The 16,794-nt window shown below is 37.8% G+C and overlaps 1 protein-coding gene and 1 pseudogene across 2 annotated transcripts in view; both read right to left on the minus strand.

Annotated features, from left to right (window-relative positions):
- Positions 1-405: 405 nt before the first annotated feature.
- Pdgfd (platelet derived growth factor D) overlaps positions 406-16,794 on the minus strand; it is a 233,541-nt gene continuing 217,152 nt past the window's right edge. For both annotated transcript variants that reach the window (XM_047519595.1, XM_047519594.1), the window contains exon 7: positions 406-3,034. In XM_047519595.1, the coding sequence (XP_047375551.1) occupies positions 2,909-3,034 (126 nt within the window). In that variant the 3' untranslated portion in view covers positions 406-2,908. The remainder of the gene's footprint in view (positions 3,035-16,794) is intronic.
- Positions 11,248-11,410, minus strand: LOC124960791 (uncharacterized; annotated as a pseudogene).

Below are 16,794 nucleotides of genomic sequence, written 5' to 3' on the forward strand. Positions count from 1 at the left end.
CCCACTGACTCACTAGCTGACCTGGAGAGGGAATGGTGGGGGCTGTGAGCAAAAAGGAAATGAGGCTGTGAGGTTGTGAATTTCAGGCCCCAAGGAAGAGCATGGGAATTGGGCAACATCAGAGGACAGCATAATCCATCAGAAATCCCGCGGGGGGAAAAGACAAACAAAAAGCCAGCAATAGCAGCAACAAGACCCCAGAGCCCAAGTCCCATCTTACATGACAGCAAGACGGGGACAGAGTGGAAGTGTTTCGTCTGGGAGCAGGTTCATTCTTCCAGCCATTATAAATCACCCTCAGAAATCACCCAATCTTGTCATTTCAAATAGCTGGATACATTTGTGAAAGTATGTTTGTAATATTGTATACCTTTTAAAACTGCAATTGAGTACTAAATAATGGAGTGGTTTTGTTCAAAAGCAATATTTATTTTTCATGAAGATAAGAGGCATATTACATTTGCTATAGAAAATGCTGTGAGAGGAAAAAGCTGCATGTTACCGATATGACAAAAAAACATAAAACATTCTACTTATGAAAGTGTTCTGCCTTATAAGAACATATTGAATAAAAGGCGTTATTCCAGGTGAGTGAGCCATGCAGCAATGTGGATTTATTAGGGTTTGTTTTGAAATGTAATTTGTACAGTGAACTTTTTATTCCTTTGATGGCAATGGAACAGATTTATTGGCTACATGTTGGAAGTGCGATAGATAACAGATAACCAAGGGAGACGTTTTAATAAAACACACAAGAAAGAAAAGGATAAGTGAGTGAATATGTCTGCTTACATCTCAGCTAATAAATAAAAAGTACAGATAGGGCTTTAACTGAAAACCATCCTGGTTATTGCAGCCTGGGAGGTTTATTGGAAATTGGGTAGAATACTAATTTTTCATATTTACAGCTACAATGTGAGCTGTACAAGCTAAAGTGAGTGATATAACAGACATTTTGATTTTGGAGCAGGAAACTGATGTTTTCACAGGAAACTTGCAAGTGGCCATGAAAGGGGAAGTGGTTCCTGATTATTACTGTCTGCCTGGGCTATTTCTGATTGTGCTCTAGGATTTTAGGAGAACTGAAAAATAGAGAATTTTATTTCACTACTCACTCCCTGAGTAAAAACACTGGATGCTTTTAGGGAAGTTTTAGAAAGTATATCATCAATAAACATAGGTCATTACTTCAAAGAATAGAGAAGAAATAAACTACTTAAGGGCAGCTGAGAACTTGGATCTGAGAGCACTGTACTTAGAAGTCCAAATACATGTAGGCCATTCATCTGACACCAAGATCTAAATAGCAGGTCACATCTCCCTCACTGTGGTCAGTAGGGCCCTGGACTCGTACAAGAAATCAGCTCTCCTTTAACTTTCAAGGCTGGAAGAAAAATGCAGTTCTCTATGAGCAACCCTTGTGCTATGTCGAGCTCAGTGTTCCCTCTTAAGTGTCTTGCTTTGAGAATGATGAATTACTTCCTACTCCTGGAATCAGTCTCTTTAAAATAGACACAAAGGAGCCAGGGAGAAAATTTTACTCTAAATATCAATAACCAATGCAAAACAGTTTTTTAGTAGGATAGCAGGGCAAAACTTGTGCTCCCATAATTTACAGGGGTCTCCTTAGAGTAAGCTCCATAGATTTGGAAAGAACAGAAGACCCCAGATCTGATTTCACTTGGTTCAGGAATAGAAATTCAGAACTGTAAGTGATTAGGGATTTATAGCAATAAAATTTGCTTGTTTTATTAGCACACAAAAGTTTTTAGGGTATAAATAATCCATGATGGCTTGCCAAATATAAAATGCCATTGTAAACCCATGTGTATATATTGAAGATACAGGAACACAAAAGCAAAATACATAAAAATTATTGGCACAGGTTGAATCCATTATTAAATATGGATCCTATAAAATATTTCATCTAATTTCCAGTTATGTCAATATCTCAAATGCTTAGATTTTTGCCTTTCAACTGCCCAAATCTTTCAATGAACACCATTTGAAAGGCTCATACATAATCTCCATACCATTCTTTAAAAGATTTGTTTTTTTGAAGGAATTTTTGGAAAAAAATTTTCTGAAAAAAAAATTCAAAATTCTGCTTCAACTTATAAATTGTCTCTTGAAGGACTATAGTAATAAACCCTCTGAGCAATATTTTTTGAGATGGGTATTAAATGAATTAGAATGTCTCAGAAGATGCATAAAAATGGAATTTAGTGGTTTGATTTCTAAAATTCCTATATTATTATGGCATGGTTTTGGAGAAAGGCAATTATAGTCCACATTGTCAAGTATATAGTGCATCTCATGGAAAAAATGGTTAGGTATTTGTCTCTTTCCCAGAAACCATATTTTCCTTTTTTATAATTAAGGCAGATATCTAAGAAAAACCTATCTGTTGCTTTTAATATACAAGATGCTTTCTTTAAGAGTTCAAGATCCAAAATGGTTTGTGATTAAAAATTTAACAATAAAGAAGTTCATCTTCTGAATTTTCTATAGATGTGTTTCATATAATTGACAGATCCCCCTTTTTTTGGAAAAATACTAAGGGTCTAAATTATTCAACTTTATGTAAGCTCTGGTGTACCTGATTATACCTACTGAATAAACCATTTATCTATTTATACATAGCCATGGACATATGTATGTATTTGTGTGTACACATATCTATCCTCACATACTACTACTAAATGCAGTCTTACTTTCTTGGATATAGAAGTTGATGATGCACCTTTCTACTTGCCACAGAACTAACAAAGCTAGGTTGACTCAGCAATCTCTGTATCTTGCAGGTTAGTAGCAAATTCAGTTGCTGGGGACAGGGAAAGGGTCCCTTACCATATCCTCCTTAAACTAAAGGTTCTTTCATGCTCAATGTAAGTTTGTGCACACTCTTTTATCGAGGTGGTCTTGAGCTGCAGGCACAATCACATTGTTCATGGTGATCCAACTGGATGTCAACCAGAGCCATGTTCTTAGCTAGGCCCCGCCTCCTGATATTGCCAGGTTCAAACTTCAATACCTAGGAAAAGAAGCATATTTCCTGTTAGAAAGCTCTTAGAGTTTAATTCATCTAGATACCACTTATTCATTCCTTCGATGATAACTGCTTCTTAATCCTTTGAGAATCCAATGAAAGCTATGGGCTTGCTATTAGAATGTACACAAGTAAACATTTTTGTACTCATTGACTCCTTGAAGTGCAAGGTTCCACTGATCTCAGAGTAATACTGCTGTATTATCTAGCTGTGGTACCAAGATGAGTTCAGGTGTCTGAGTAGGTGTTTACTGATAGCTTTCTAAGGCCTGATTCATGCTAAGTGCTTGGCCCAAATATATGGTTCTTCTGACCAAAACACAGGTAATCAATGAATACAATTCTGAGCATATTATCAACATAGAAGGGAATTAACAAAGTTGTGAACATAATAGCCAGTGTGTCTCAATGTTGGATTGAAGTAAATGGTCTGGGCCTGAGAGGTCATTAGTTGTCATATAAATAAATTACACAATGTTCACAGTCTCATATGTTTGTGAACACAATACTTTTTACAATTTGAAACACGTCAGTTTCCACTATAATTTTTATGATAATACATTTGTATCAATATGGCATTTCTTCAATTAGTAAGTATATCCTCAATTTTTAAAATAGTAAGTTTAAACATAATTTATTTTTTTTTCTTTTTTCAGCTTTCTCTTCTTTTTTTATTGTAAACAAATGGGATACATGTTGTTTCTCTGTTTGTACATGGAGTAAAGGCATACCATTTGTGTAATCATAAATTTACACAGGGTAATGTTGTTTGATTCATTCTGCCATTTTTTCCCTTACCCCTCACCCATCCCACCCCTCTTTTCCCTCTATATAGTCCTTCCTTCCTCCATTCTTTCTCCCCTCCCTAACCCTAACCCTAACCCTAACCCAACCCTAACCCTAACACTAACCCCTCCCACCCCCCATTATGTGTCATTAATCCCTTATCAGTGAGATCATTCATCCTTTGGTTTTTTTGAGATTGGCATATCTCACTTAGCATGATATTCTCCAATTTCATCCATTTGCCTACAAATGCCATAATTTTATCATTCTTTATGTCTGAGTAATATGCCATTGTGTATATATGCCACAGTTTCTTTATCCATTCATTCAATTGAAGGACATCTAGGTTGGTTCCACAATCTGGCTATTGTGAATGGAGCAGCAATGAACATTGATGTGGCTGTATCTCTGTAGTTGGCTGATTTTAAGTCCTTTGGGTATAGGCCAAGGAGTGGGATAGCTGGGTCAAATGGTGGGTCCATTCCAAGCTTTCTGAGGAATTTCCATGCTACTTTCCAGAGTGGTTGCACTAATTTGCAACCCCACCAGCAATGTATGAGTGTACCTTTTTCCCCACATCCTCGCCAACACCTATTGTTCACCTATTGTTGCTTGTGTTCTTTATAATCGCCATTCTAATTGGGATGAGATGGAATCTTAGGGTAGTTTTGTTTGCATTTCTCTTATTACTAGAGATGTTGAACATTTTTTCATGTATCTGTTGATTGCTTGTAGATCTTCTTCTGTGAAGTGTCTCTTCATATCCTTAGCCCATTTGTTGACTGGATTATTTGTATTCTTGGTGTAGTGTTTTTTGAGTTCTTTATATATTCTGGAAATTAGTGCTCTTTCTGAAGTATGAGTGGCAAAGATTTTCTCCCACTCTGTAGGCTCTCTCTTCACATTACTGATAGTTTCCTTTGCTGAGAGAAAGCTATTTAGTTTGAATCTATACCAGTTATTGATTCTTGCTTTTATTTCTTGTGCTACAGGAGTCCTATTAAGGAAGTCTGATCCTAAGCCAACATGTTGAAGATTTGGACCTACTTTTTCTTCTATAAGATGCAGCGTCTCTGGTCTGATTCCAAGGTCCTTGATCCATTTTGAGTTGAGTTTTGTGCAGGGTGAGAGATAGGGGTTTAGTTTCATTCTATTGCATATGAATTTCCAGTTTTCCCAGCACCATTTGTTGAAGAGGCTGTCTTTTCTCCATTGCATATTTTTGGCCACTTTATCTAGTATGAGAAAATTGTATTTATTTGGGTTTGTGTCCATGTCCTCTATTCTGTACCATTGATCTACCTGTCTATTTTGGTACCAATACCATGCCGTTCTTGTTACTATTGCTTTGTAGTAGAGTTGAAGATCTGGTATTGCAATACCCCCTGCTTCGCTCTTGCTACTGAGGATTGCTTTAGCTATTCTAGGTTTTTTATTCTTCCAGATGAATTTCATAATTGCTTGCTCTATTTCTGCAAGGTACATCATTGGGATTTTAATTGGAATTGCATTGAACCTGTATAGCACTTTAGGTAGTATGGCCATTTTGACAATATTAATTCTGGCTATCCAAGAACATGGGAGATCTTTCCATCTTCTAAGATTTTCTTTAATTTCTTTCTTTAGTGTTCTGTAGTTCTCATTGTAGAGGTCTTTCACCTCTTTTGTGAGATTGATTCCCAAGTATTTTATTTTTTTTGAGGCTATTGTGAATGGGGTAGTTTTCCTAATTTCTCTTTCTGAAGATTCATCACTTATGTATAAAAATGCATTGGATTTATGAGCATTGATCTTGTAACCTGCTACTTTACTGAATTCACTTATGACTTCTAAAAGTTTTCTGGTGGAATCTCCGGGTTCCTCTAAATATATAATCATGTCATCAGCGAACAGGGATAGTTTGAGTTCTTCTTTTCCTATTCATATCCCTTTAATTTCTTTGGTTTGTCTAATTGCTATGGCTAGAGTTTCAAGGACAATATTGAAAAGAAGTGGTGAAAGAGGGCATCCCTGCCTTGTTCCAGTTTTTAGGGGGAATGCTTTCAGTTTTTCACCATTTAGAATGATATTGGCCATGGGCTTAGCATAGATGGCCTTTAAATATTAAGGAATGTTCCTACTATCCCAATTTTTTCTAGTGTTTTGAGCATGAAGGGATGCTGTATTTTATCGAATGCTTTTTCTGCATCTATCAAAATAATCATGTGATTCTTAACTTTAAGTCTGTTGATATGGTGAATGACATTTATTGATTTCCGGAGGTTGTACCAAACTTGCATCCCTGGGATAAAACCCACTTGATCATGGTGCACTATCTTTTTAATATGTTTTTGTATGCGATTTGCTAAAATTTTGTTGAGCATTTTTGCGTCGATGTTCATTAAGGATATTGGTCTGAAATTTTCTTTCCTCAATGTGTCTCTGTCTGGTTTAGGTATCAGGGTGATATTGGCTTCATAGATGAGTTTGGGAGGGTTCCCTCCTCTTCTATTTCATGGAATACTTTGAGGAGTATTGGAATGAGCTCCTCTTCAAAGGTTTTGTAGAACTCAGCTGAGAACCCATCTGGTCCCGGACTTTTCTTTGTTGGTAGGCTTTTGATGGCCTCTTCTATTTCATTGCTTGAAATTGATTTATTTTAGTTGTGTAGGTCCTCCTCGTTCAGTTTAGCTAATTCATATGTCTCTAGAAACTTGATGTCTTCGAGGTTTTCTGTTTTGTTGGAGTACAGATTTTCAAAATAGCTTCTATTTATGTTTTGTATTTCACTCGTGTCTGTAGTGATATTTCCTTGTTCATTCCAAATTTTAGTAATTTGAGTTTTCTCCCTCTTTCTCTTTGTTAGTGTGGTTAAGGGTTTATCAATTTTGTTTATTTTTTCAAAGAACCAACTATTTATTTTGTTAATTTTTCCGATTGTTTCTTTTGTTTCGATTTCGTTGATTTCGGCTCTGATTTTAACTATTTCCTGTCTTCTACTACTTTTGGTGTTGGTCTGCTCTTCTTTTTCTAGGGCTTTGAGCTGTAGTGTTAAGTTGTTTATTTGTAGATTTTTACTTCTTTTGTTGAATGCGCTCCATGAAATAAATCTTCCTCTAAGTACTGCTTTCATAGTGTCCCAGGGATTTTTATATGATGTGTCTTTGTTCTCGTTTACTTCTAAGAATTTTTTTATTTCCCTCCTGATGTCTTCTGTTATCCATTCATCATATAATAGCGTATTATTTAATCTCCAGGTATTGGAGAAGTTTCTGTTTTTTATTCTGTCATTTATTTCTAATTTCAATCCATTATGATCTGATAGAATACAAGGTAGTATCTCTATCTTCTTGTATTTTCTAACAGTAGCTTTGTGGCATAAAATATGGTCTACTATAGAGATGGATCCATGTGCTGCTGAGAAGAAAGTGTATTCATTCTTTGTTGGATGGTATATTCTATATATGTCGGTTAAGTCTAAATTGTTGATTGTGTTATTGAGATCTATGGTTTCTTTATTCAATTTTTGTTTGGAAGATCTATCCAGTGGTGAGAGAGGTGTGTTAAAATCGCCTAGTATTATTCTGTTGTGGTCTATTTGATTTCTGGAATTGAGAAGGATTTGTTTGACGTACATGGATGAGCCAATGTTCGGGGTATAGATATTTATGATTGTTATGTCTTGCTGATTTATGCTTCCCTTAAGCAGCATGTAATGTCCTTCTTTATCCCTTCTGACTAGTTTTGGCTTGAAGTCCACATTATGTGAAATGAGGATGGATACTCCAGCTTTTTTGCTGTGTCCATGTGCATGGTATGTTTTTTCCCATCGTTTCACCTTTAGTCTGTGGGTATCTCTTTCTATGAGATGAGTCTCTTGCAGGCAGCATATTGTTGGATTTTTCCTTTTAATCCAATCTGCCAGTCTATGTCTTTTGATTGATGAGTTCAGGCCATTAACATTTGGGGTTATTATTGTGATATGATTTGTAATCCTAGTCATTTTACTCATTTTTGTTTTTTGACATGATTTGGTTTCTCCTTTATTTGGCTATTCCTTTAGGCTAGTTCCTCCTGTTGCTGATTTGGATTGTTGTTTTTCCACTCTTCCTCATGGAATATTTTGCTGAGAATGTTCTATAATGCCAGCTTTCTTTTTGTAAATTCCTTTAGCTTTTGTTTATCATGGAAGGATCTTATTTCATCGTCAAATCTGTAAGTAAGTTTTGCTTGGTATAAGATTCTTGGTTGGCATTTGTTTTCTTTCAGGGCTTGGTAAATGTTGTTCCAGGCCCTTCTAGCTTTTAGGGTCTGGAATGAAAAATCTGCTGATATTCTTAATGGTTTCCCCCTGAATGTAATTTGATTCTTTTCTCTCGAAGTCTTTAAAATTCTGTCTTGATTTTGTATGTTAGGTATTTTCATAATAATGTGCCTTGGTGTGGGTCTGTTGTAATTTTGTATATTTGGAGTCCTATAAGCCTCTTATACCTGGTTTTCCATTTCATTCTTCATATTTGGGAAATTTTCTGACATTATTTCATTGAATAGATTGTTCATTCCTTTGGTTTGTTTCTCTAAGCCTTCCTCAATCCCAATAATTCTTAAATTTGGCCTTTTCATGATATCCCATAATTCTTGTAGATTCTGTTCATGATTTCTTACCATCTTCTCTGTTTGGTCAACTTTGTTTTCAAGATTAAATATTTTTTCTTCAATGTCTGAGGTTCTGTCTTCCAGGTGCTCTGTCTTATTGGTTATGCTTTCTATGGAGTTTTTAACTTTGTTTATTGTTTCCTTCATTTCGAGGATTTCTGTTTTTTTTTTTTTTTTTCAGTATCTCTAACTCTTTATTGAAATGATCTTTTGCTTCCCGTATTTGCTCTTTTAACTGTTGATTGGTGTGATCATTTAATGCCTGCATTTGCTCTTTCATCTCATCCTTCAATGCCTCCATTTGCTCCTTCATCTCCTCGTTTGCTTCCTTGATTGTTTTAATTATGTACATTCTGAACTCCCTTTCTGACATTTCTTCTGCTGTGCTGTCATTGAGTTTTATTGATATGGTATCTAGGTTTGTTTGGGACATTTTCTTCCTTGCTTTCTCATATTGGTCAGATATCAGTGGGACTCTGAGATATTGCAGATTTCCCCTATTGGCTTATAGTGTCCCTGTAGATTTCCAGTATATCACCTCCCAGCCTTCAGTAGGCTGAAGTCTTGGTAATGCAGTGCTTCTGAAGAAAGCTGCCCCGAGCCCGCTACTGGGTCCAGGGCTGGGGGCTCGTTCTGTGTGGAAACCCTCTCACTGGGCAGTCCTGCTCCTAGAAGCTGGCTATAGACAGGGCCTGTCCCTGCCTGTGAGAGCTGGGTACTAGCGGAAAGCCTCTCCCTATCCTGCCTTGGTCTCAGAAGCCGCCTGTGGGCTGGGCCGCCACCTGGTCTGGGGCTTGGGGTTGGCTCTGTGCAGAAAAGCTCTCACTGGGCGGGCCTGCTCTGAGAACCTGGCTGTGGATAGTGCCTGCCGCCGGAGAGAGCAGGGCTGCTTGGGGAAGACTCTCGCTGCCCTGCCCTGCTCCGAGAAGTTGACCCTGTCTGGGCATGTCGCCCGGACCGAGCGTCAGCCGGTGGGAGAGACTCACCCCGTGGCTCTATGTTGGTCGGAGTCTCTCAATACCTCCCCTTCTTGAATCCTGAGTTCTGGAGTGACGGGAGATGCAGTCACCCTCTAGTCTGCCATCTTGGATCTCCCCCATAATTTATTAAATTGGTAGTTTAGAAACTAACTCTTCTCTGTTGTGGCCTTTGATTGGTCAAACATTATCAGTTGGACAAATACTTTGTAAAGGTACCTGCTTTTACAGTCAGTGAAACTGCTTGTTTTCACTATGTTCTTAGGTTCGTATTGGGCTTTTCCACTTACTTTGTTCTATTTTCCTGTTAGATTCTAAACTTCATCATAGCGCCACCAAACAACTGAGCAGTATTTTACAATTTTTAAAGAACTCACACAGCCATTATATTTTTGCTGTCTGGCAAATCTTAACTATTACATTAGTGAAGAAGGTATCATTATGCCTCGTTTATATATTAGACAGCTGAGGTTCTAAAGGCAAAGCACTGTGTGCAGAGTCTTCTAGGGATCAGGACGTGGTCCTCTAGGCTTCTCATGCACTCTGACCCATTGTTTCTGTAATGTGTCTCTAGCTTCCTATTGTGTCTTCACACATGTGAAAGTGCAGTGGGAATCTGCTATGCTGTGCTTGGTATACTTCTGTCAGAGGTGAAGGCGAGATTCAGGAAAATCATAGAGCATCCCCACAATGCTTTTATGAATTATATTCCCAGCCATTTTCTCATCTCACACAAATATTTATTTATTTTTTATTTTTAGTTGTACACGGACATGATATCTTTATTTTTTTATGTGGCACTGAGAATTGAACCCAGTGCCTCACATGTGCTAGGCGAGTGCTCTACCGTTGAGCCACAACCCCAACCGCACAAGAAATATTTAAAGTCTTAAACAAACTAAAGTCATCGACTAGAAATCACATGCCTATAGTCCTCAGCACTCCCGTATTCTAGGCCACATACTCCTTTCATTGAGCATTTAGCTGTGTTGTTCCATGGGAGTTCTGGGGAGTCAGAGAATATATCACCACAGTTTTTCAATATTCACTCAAGCTAGAATCTGATTAAAAAGAATTTTGAGTATAAATTGGGAGAACAAAAGACCATGTAAGAGAGTTCATGAGGAGGCACAGACACTCAACAGTATTTGTTATTGGTAAAGCTACTCCAAGTGCCAGTTTTCTAAACTAATTCTATTTTTAATCACTTTCTCCTATTATTCTACTGCAGCTAAAATTTGTATCATACAATTTCACATGATTCATTATATGTTATCTCTCTTAATTGGATTATAATAGCTTTCAGGGCAAGAATAGTAAAAATAATCACTAATATTGAGCACAGACTAGATGCCAGACACCATTGTAAGAGGCTCTGAGAATATTAAATTGTCTGACTTTCTGGAACACTAGGAAACAGAACATTTTCTAATTTAGTGTATAGATTAGGAGAGAGATTGAGTTACTTGCCCAAGATCATGGAGCTAGTAGGTGGTAGAACTGGTCTGGTTTGATGTGGCCTAGGCCTTGCCGTTAGCCCTGCAACTTAGTCTACACCTCTCGACAGCATGTTGGGCACATAGCAGCTGCTTAAAGAAATGCATCTGGGTGAATCTGACAGTGATGCCACTAAAGCAGAAGACTTGGGAAAGCTTTATATTCACTACTTTTTGTCTCTCTGATGCATCTCTTATATTCCAACTGCAAACAAACAGGAAGCCAAACACAGGGCACAAAACCAAGTGTCCCTTGTTCTGGATCTTTTTTTTTTTTTTTTTTTTAGTTTTTTTAGTTTTCCCAGAAGCCTGCACCATCCTGGAGTACTGCAATACCAGGTCCATGTGTGGAGTGGACGGAGCAAGCTCCTATTTCACCTCCCTGCTCCAAAAATCCATGTATCAGATATTAACCTGATAAGAACAGATACTACACTTGATCTTAGTCAAAAAGGTCAAGAAGTGATCTGGGTCAGTTTTAATCCTTTTGTGATTTTGATATAAAATTTAAAGTGCTAAGTACAGAGTTACAAGGACAATTGCCTTTTCCTTCTCCCATGGGATAAAAAATGATATTTCTTCTCGATGAATAAAATATGTAGAATAATAAGAAAAAACAAGTTAGAAATAATGAAGCAATGTATTGATAAAGAATGTGGGCATCATACAGTCCTGCTCATGATATGTATGAAAACCCTATTGCACATACTTGGTAGAAGTGTTTTGGAGGGGCTTGGGAAGTTGAACCTCTATGACTTATCAAGAATTTCTCCAATATTTATTAGTTACTATTGTCCAAGACTATCTGAATGTAAATCAGGCTTGGGGGCTGGGAGATGCAAGGGACGGAAAAGGTTCCTAAGAAGCTCAGCATGTGGTAAGTATTCTTTGTTTAAAAGAAGACTGCCCGACACTTTGCAATGACTGACATCTGAAAAATCAGTGCTCTGTCAATTTGCTTTCTCATTTGGTGACAAACAAAAGCGAGAGCTTTGGGATGAGAGCAAAAGCCTGGGCAAGTTTTCTAACTGGTCTTCTGATTGTTCAGGGATTTTCCCTGTGTTGTGTATTAAGCAACACAAGCACAGTATATATGTGTTTTGCTGATAAGAAGAGAAAATGAATTGGCAGACACTTTTCCCAGACAAGACAGGAAAGTACTGTTTGAACAAAGTGGAAATTGGACTGCTTTACTGACTGATCACAGTACTGATGTTCAAAGCTTTCAGACCATGTAATAGTCTTAGGTTCAGGTACACAGCATTGAAAGGAGGAAGAAAGCAAAGCTGATTTGAGGGAGCATGGAAAGTTAAAAGAAAAATGAAAAGCTTTTATCGAGAAAGCAAACTGGTGGGCTACAGGTTATCTGGTCACCTTTAAAGGGAAGGAAGCACTGAATTAATTATAGTAGCTGAAGGAAACTTGCTAATAGGTACCATCACAAAGTGCCTTCCCATTTTCCAAGCTATGAGTCACAGCTGCAAGCACACATGGAAATAAAAATCCACTGAGGGGAAACCAGGCATTTCTTAGCATCTATGGGTGAAAATCTTGACTCCTCTCTACTCCCTGGAAAACCATATAAGCCAGACAAAGTTGACATGTACTAAATGGAGAGTGACTGAGACAGTCAGTGACTTTTATATCACTATACAAAATCAAAGATGCTAAGTTTTGCAAATTACCACATCATGAAAAATACTTAACTACAGTTACTTGCCTTGTTGCCAATAAACCACTGAATGAATCATTGCCATAAAGTCATTATACTAATAAAACAATACGGGGCAGAAAAGCTATCTGCTGAGTCGGGTTCTTGTTTATTGGGAATATAAAAAAAGGTTGTTAAGGCCTTGTAACAGTTCCCAAATTAATGGCTGACATAGGAACACAAGTACATATTTCAGGGCAAATGCACTGTATAAACCTGAATCAGGAAGAGTTTATTTAAGATTCTACTGAACTTCTAAAGCAGGTAGTATTCAACACATGTGTGTGCTCTTATACACACACACACACACACACACACACACACACACTGTTTCTTAAGAGAAAAAATATATTTTCAATTTTGCCTCTATTTTGACATCTTTCATGTGTAAAGACTACATGTGCATAGACTCAAGATTTTTAAGGGATGATAGTGAATTATTCCAAAACCTAAGTGACTATAAGCCCAAGCACTTGGAGAAGGGATGACATTTTCTGCCTGAGAAATCACTCAACCTGCAGGCAACAGTTGTAGCAGAGGCTGAACATTATCACAGAAAGACTGATTTCAAGTCATAAGAAACCGTAAGAAAGACATGAATGACAAACAGCTCAGCAACGTTACACTGAGAAGTTTGAAGGTGACAAAAGGCAGGTTATAGTGAGTATTTATAAAATGTTCATAACTTTTGAAAATGCAGCCTTGATATCTGTGGATATTTGCTTCTCACAGAAGTTTCCTATAAGAACATATTTTGGCTGTAGTCCTACCTTCACAGAAAAAAAATAATAATTAAAAGATTTTGACAGCACTTTAGGGAATTGATGCATATATATTTAGCCTATCCACTGCAGAAAACATGGTAGAAGTCTGGGCACCTAATTCCAGAGCATGGCATTAGCAGGGGGGATCATTCATGGCGTAGAAGGGCCTTGTCTACCTGGGAAGTATCTTGCCTATGACAGGCTTGCTAAACATTGGTAAGAAGACCTGATGGAAGCTGAGTCATTTGGGAAAGGTTGTGCACACTCCATAGTATTCAAACAGGGAGTCTTTTCCCTTGGCAAGTGAGTCATCAGGGCTGAAAGGTAGTCAGAACTGAAATATCAGACCAGGTTCTCAAATAATTCCACCCATACTTGTCTTGAGCTTTACAGTATCTGTTCTCATGCATCCAGTATCCCCATGTGGCCAGGAAAACAGGTGTTGCCATTAGCATTGAAAAGATGGGCAAATTAACTTTTTATAAGCAGCCTATAAACATTAACTGTTCCACATCATACCTTTATTCTTTTGTATTTACCCAGCACTTCTACCACTGAGCTGTTTATATTCCTTATACAATTTCAGTAAGATAAGATTTTGAGAGGAGGATAGAGTGTAATAGCTAATGGATATCATGTAATTTAAGTTCTTCCTGGAAACTCCAAATTGTAGGTTTTTGTGGGGTTTCAGTGAGAAAAGCAGCAGCCTGCAGGGTTTGGGTGGCTGGAGCTCAACTGCCTCCCCACGTGGCAGAGCCTGAACCAGAATGGTCTAGTCTCGCTATTTCCCCACTCTGTTGCCCTCTTTCTCAGCAGGAAGACACAGGAAAGGCCTGACTTGAGGTCTCATTCAAAGTCAGAGAAGGGAAAAGATCAGGAAGACTTCATACAAGCCCTCAAATGCTGTTTCCAGAAAAATAGTTGAAAAGCTGTTCTTGACTTTTGTTATGGTTAGTTATAATCATGACCCAAAAACTTTTGCCAGAGAGTAGAAATTTCTGGAACAAAACATTTGTCCCTTTAGTCCCATTTTGCAATATTATGTAAGTTTGTTTCAATAATAGATGATTCAACATATAAAAACTATAAGTACTTTTTTTTAATTTCAAATCTGCAGCTCAGAATCAATTTCTCAGCATAACACTGATAAGCTACTTGTCATTTGTCTTTCCTATCGAGGGTCATGTCTTAGGACTTGATAAAGTCCTTCCATGATCTACACTGTATTACTCTAATGATCTGTTTCTCCTAGGTCTTAAACAATAATAGAATGCAAATTTTAGTACAAAATTCTACACTAAAATAAAAAGAATCCTCTAATTTTTGTTCCCATTTTTTCCAGAAAAAGAATGATTCTAGATGCTATAAATGAATAAGAAAAAGAGAACTTCTAGGCTTGTTGCTGTCCAACACAGTGGCCACTGATCACAGGTAGCTATTTACATTTCAATTAAAGTAAATACACTTTAAAAATTCAGTTTCTCATGGTGTTATGTACATTTCAAGAGCTCGATGGCCCCATGTTGCAGTGACGACCGTGTGGGACAGTGCAGATACAGAATCTCATCAGTGTAGAAAGTTCCACTAGATCATGCAGGCAGTCAGCATTGTGATAAAAGCAAGAGAGGAAGGACTCCTATCTTTCTCTCTCCCTGCTTTATAACCTGACTGAAGAGCTACTGTAGTCTGGGTAACCAAATAATGAAAAACCATAGGTATTAATTTAAAAGGTCACCATATTTCTACGGGATATCCTTTTCCTATTCCATATGCATTATCTGGGAAAGAAGAGAACTGAAATGATAGTATCCTCTTATGTCTACACAATATGTTTTATTGAACCCTCCCTTTCATAAAAATCACTACCAAAAGTACCTTTCAAATCAACAGAAACTGTTTCAAAGGCAGCTGTCACCCTCCCCTTGTCTTTCTCTTCTGAGGAAGGATGCTCTGACTTTGCCCTGAAGCAGGATAGAAGGCCCTCGAATACAGGAGCTCTCCCTCTCCCCACAGAAAAGAAGAGTTGTCTTTGAAGACAAAGAAAAGCAGGGGACTCTGAGCAAAGTCCCCCGTTTATTCCCATGAGACTGTATTCATTCCCTACCATATTTTTCCATGACTGTCCACTCTTCAACACACCCACTACAGAAAAGCCATTCAGGTTGAACTGTTGTGAGGTCTTCATTTCCTTATGAAGTTTCCTGCATCATTTAACACTTGTATTAAATAAATTTACATGTTTTTCTCTTGTCAACCTGGTTTTTGTTATACTGTTCTCAGTCACAAGCCCAAAACGAGATGGAAAGATGTTTTTCCATCCTTACACCTAGACATTCCAGGAGGCATAGAACGACTGTTAGGAAGGAGGAAAAATACTCCACAGGGAACCCACAAACTTTTGAGAGCAGGAAATCATGTTGTACTGCAGTGCACACTGTTCAAACCCCCATAAGAAAAGAAGTGTGACCTGTGCCACGGTATCAGATTCATTAGGAGCGATCTAATTTTGCACATTTAAATTCCTTAATGTTGAGCATCAAAGTATTTGTGGAGAATCACATAGGCTTGCTCTGTGACAAGTTCTCATTATTCCCTTAAGGGTGTCATCTCTCATAGAAACTCATTTCACATCTCATCAGTTGCAACCATGAGCTGGGGAAACTACTTTTTCATTTCTCAGAGGCAAGAATAAAGAAGAGAAGTAATAGAGAAAAGGACTAGAATTTTCCCTTAATGAGACTAAGCTTAAGCAACCCCCATTTATGGAAATGGAGCAAGCCTTCTGCTGCTTTCCGCGGGGCACTTGACAGTGATAACTGTGACACATTCCAAGGGTATTTTAGGAGTTGAGGGGAAATATGACAGTGTTTGTTCCAGGTATGCAGTTGCTGACTGAGTGATTGATGCTCTTTTGTCTTCTGTCCAGCACTTGGCAGAGTGAATTTGTACAGAGCTCTGCAGAGTCCTGGAAGTGAAAATATTAGGATGTGTTTTAAACAGATACTTTAGAGTGCACTTTCAAAAGGATGCTAACATTGTAGACTCATTCTTGATGAAAAGATCAGAGGTCCCCCCACCCCAGATATTAACTGTGATCAGAAACTTGTAAGTGACCATTATTGTATGCAGTAGAGAAAGGACCTAAGAGGAGAAGGGTAGCTGGGCCCTTCAGATTTCTTCAGAGGTAACTTTCTGGGAGATGGGGGTGTGGGAGTGGTTAAGAGACCTTTTAGTGTATGATTAAGTCCGCCATTTCCACAATGAGGACTTTAAAAAACTGAGCTGAAACTTTTATCTGAGCAAAGAGTAAAGATAAAAATAAAACACTCCACAAATACATCAAAGCCCTAAACTTGAATGCTTTTCCTCACGGTTA

The sequence above is a fragment of the Sciurus carolinensis genome, chromosome 11, assembly GCF_902686445.1.
Source record: "Sciurus carolinensis chromosome 11, mSciCar1.2, whole genome shotgun sequence".
In the NCBI taxonomy this organism is placed as follows: Eukaryota; Metazoa; Chordata; class Mammalia; order Rodentia; family Sciuridae; genus Sciurus; species Sciurus carolinensis.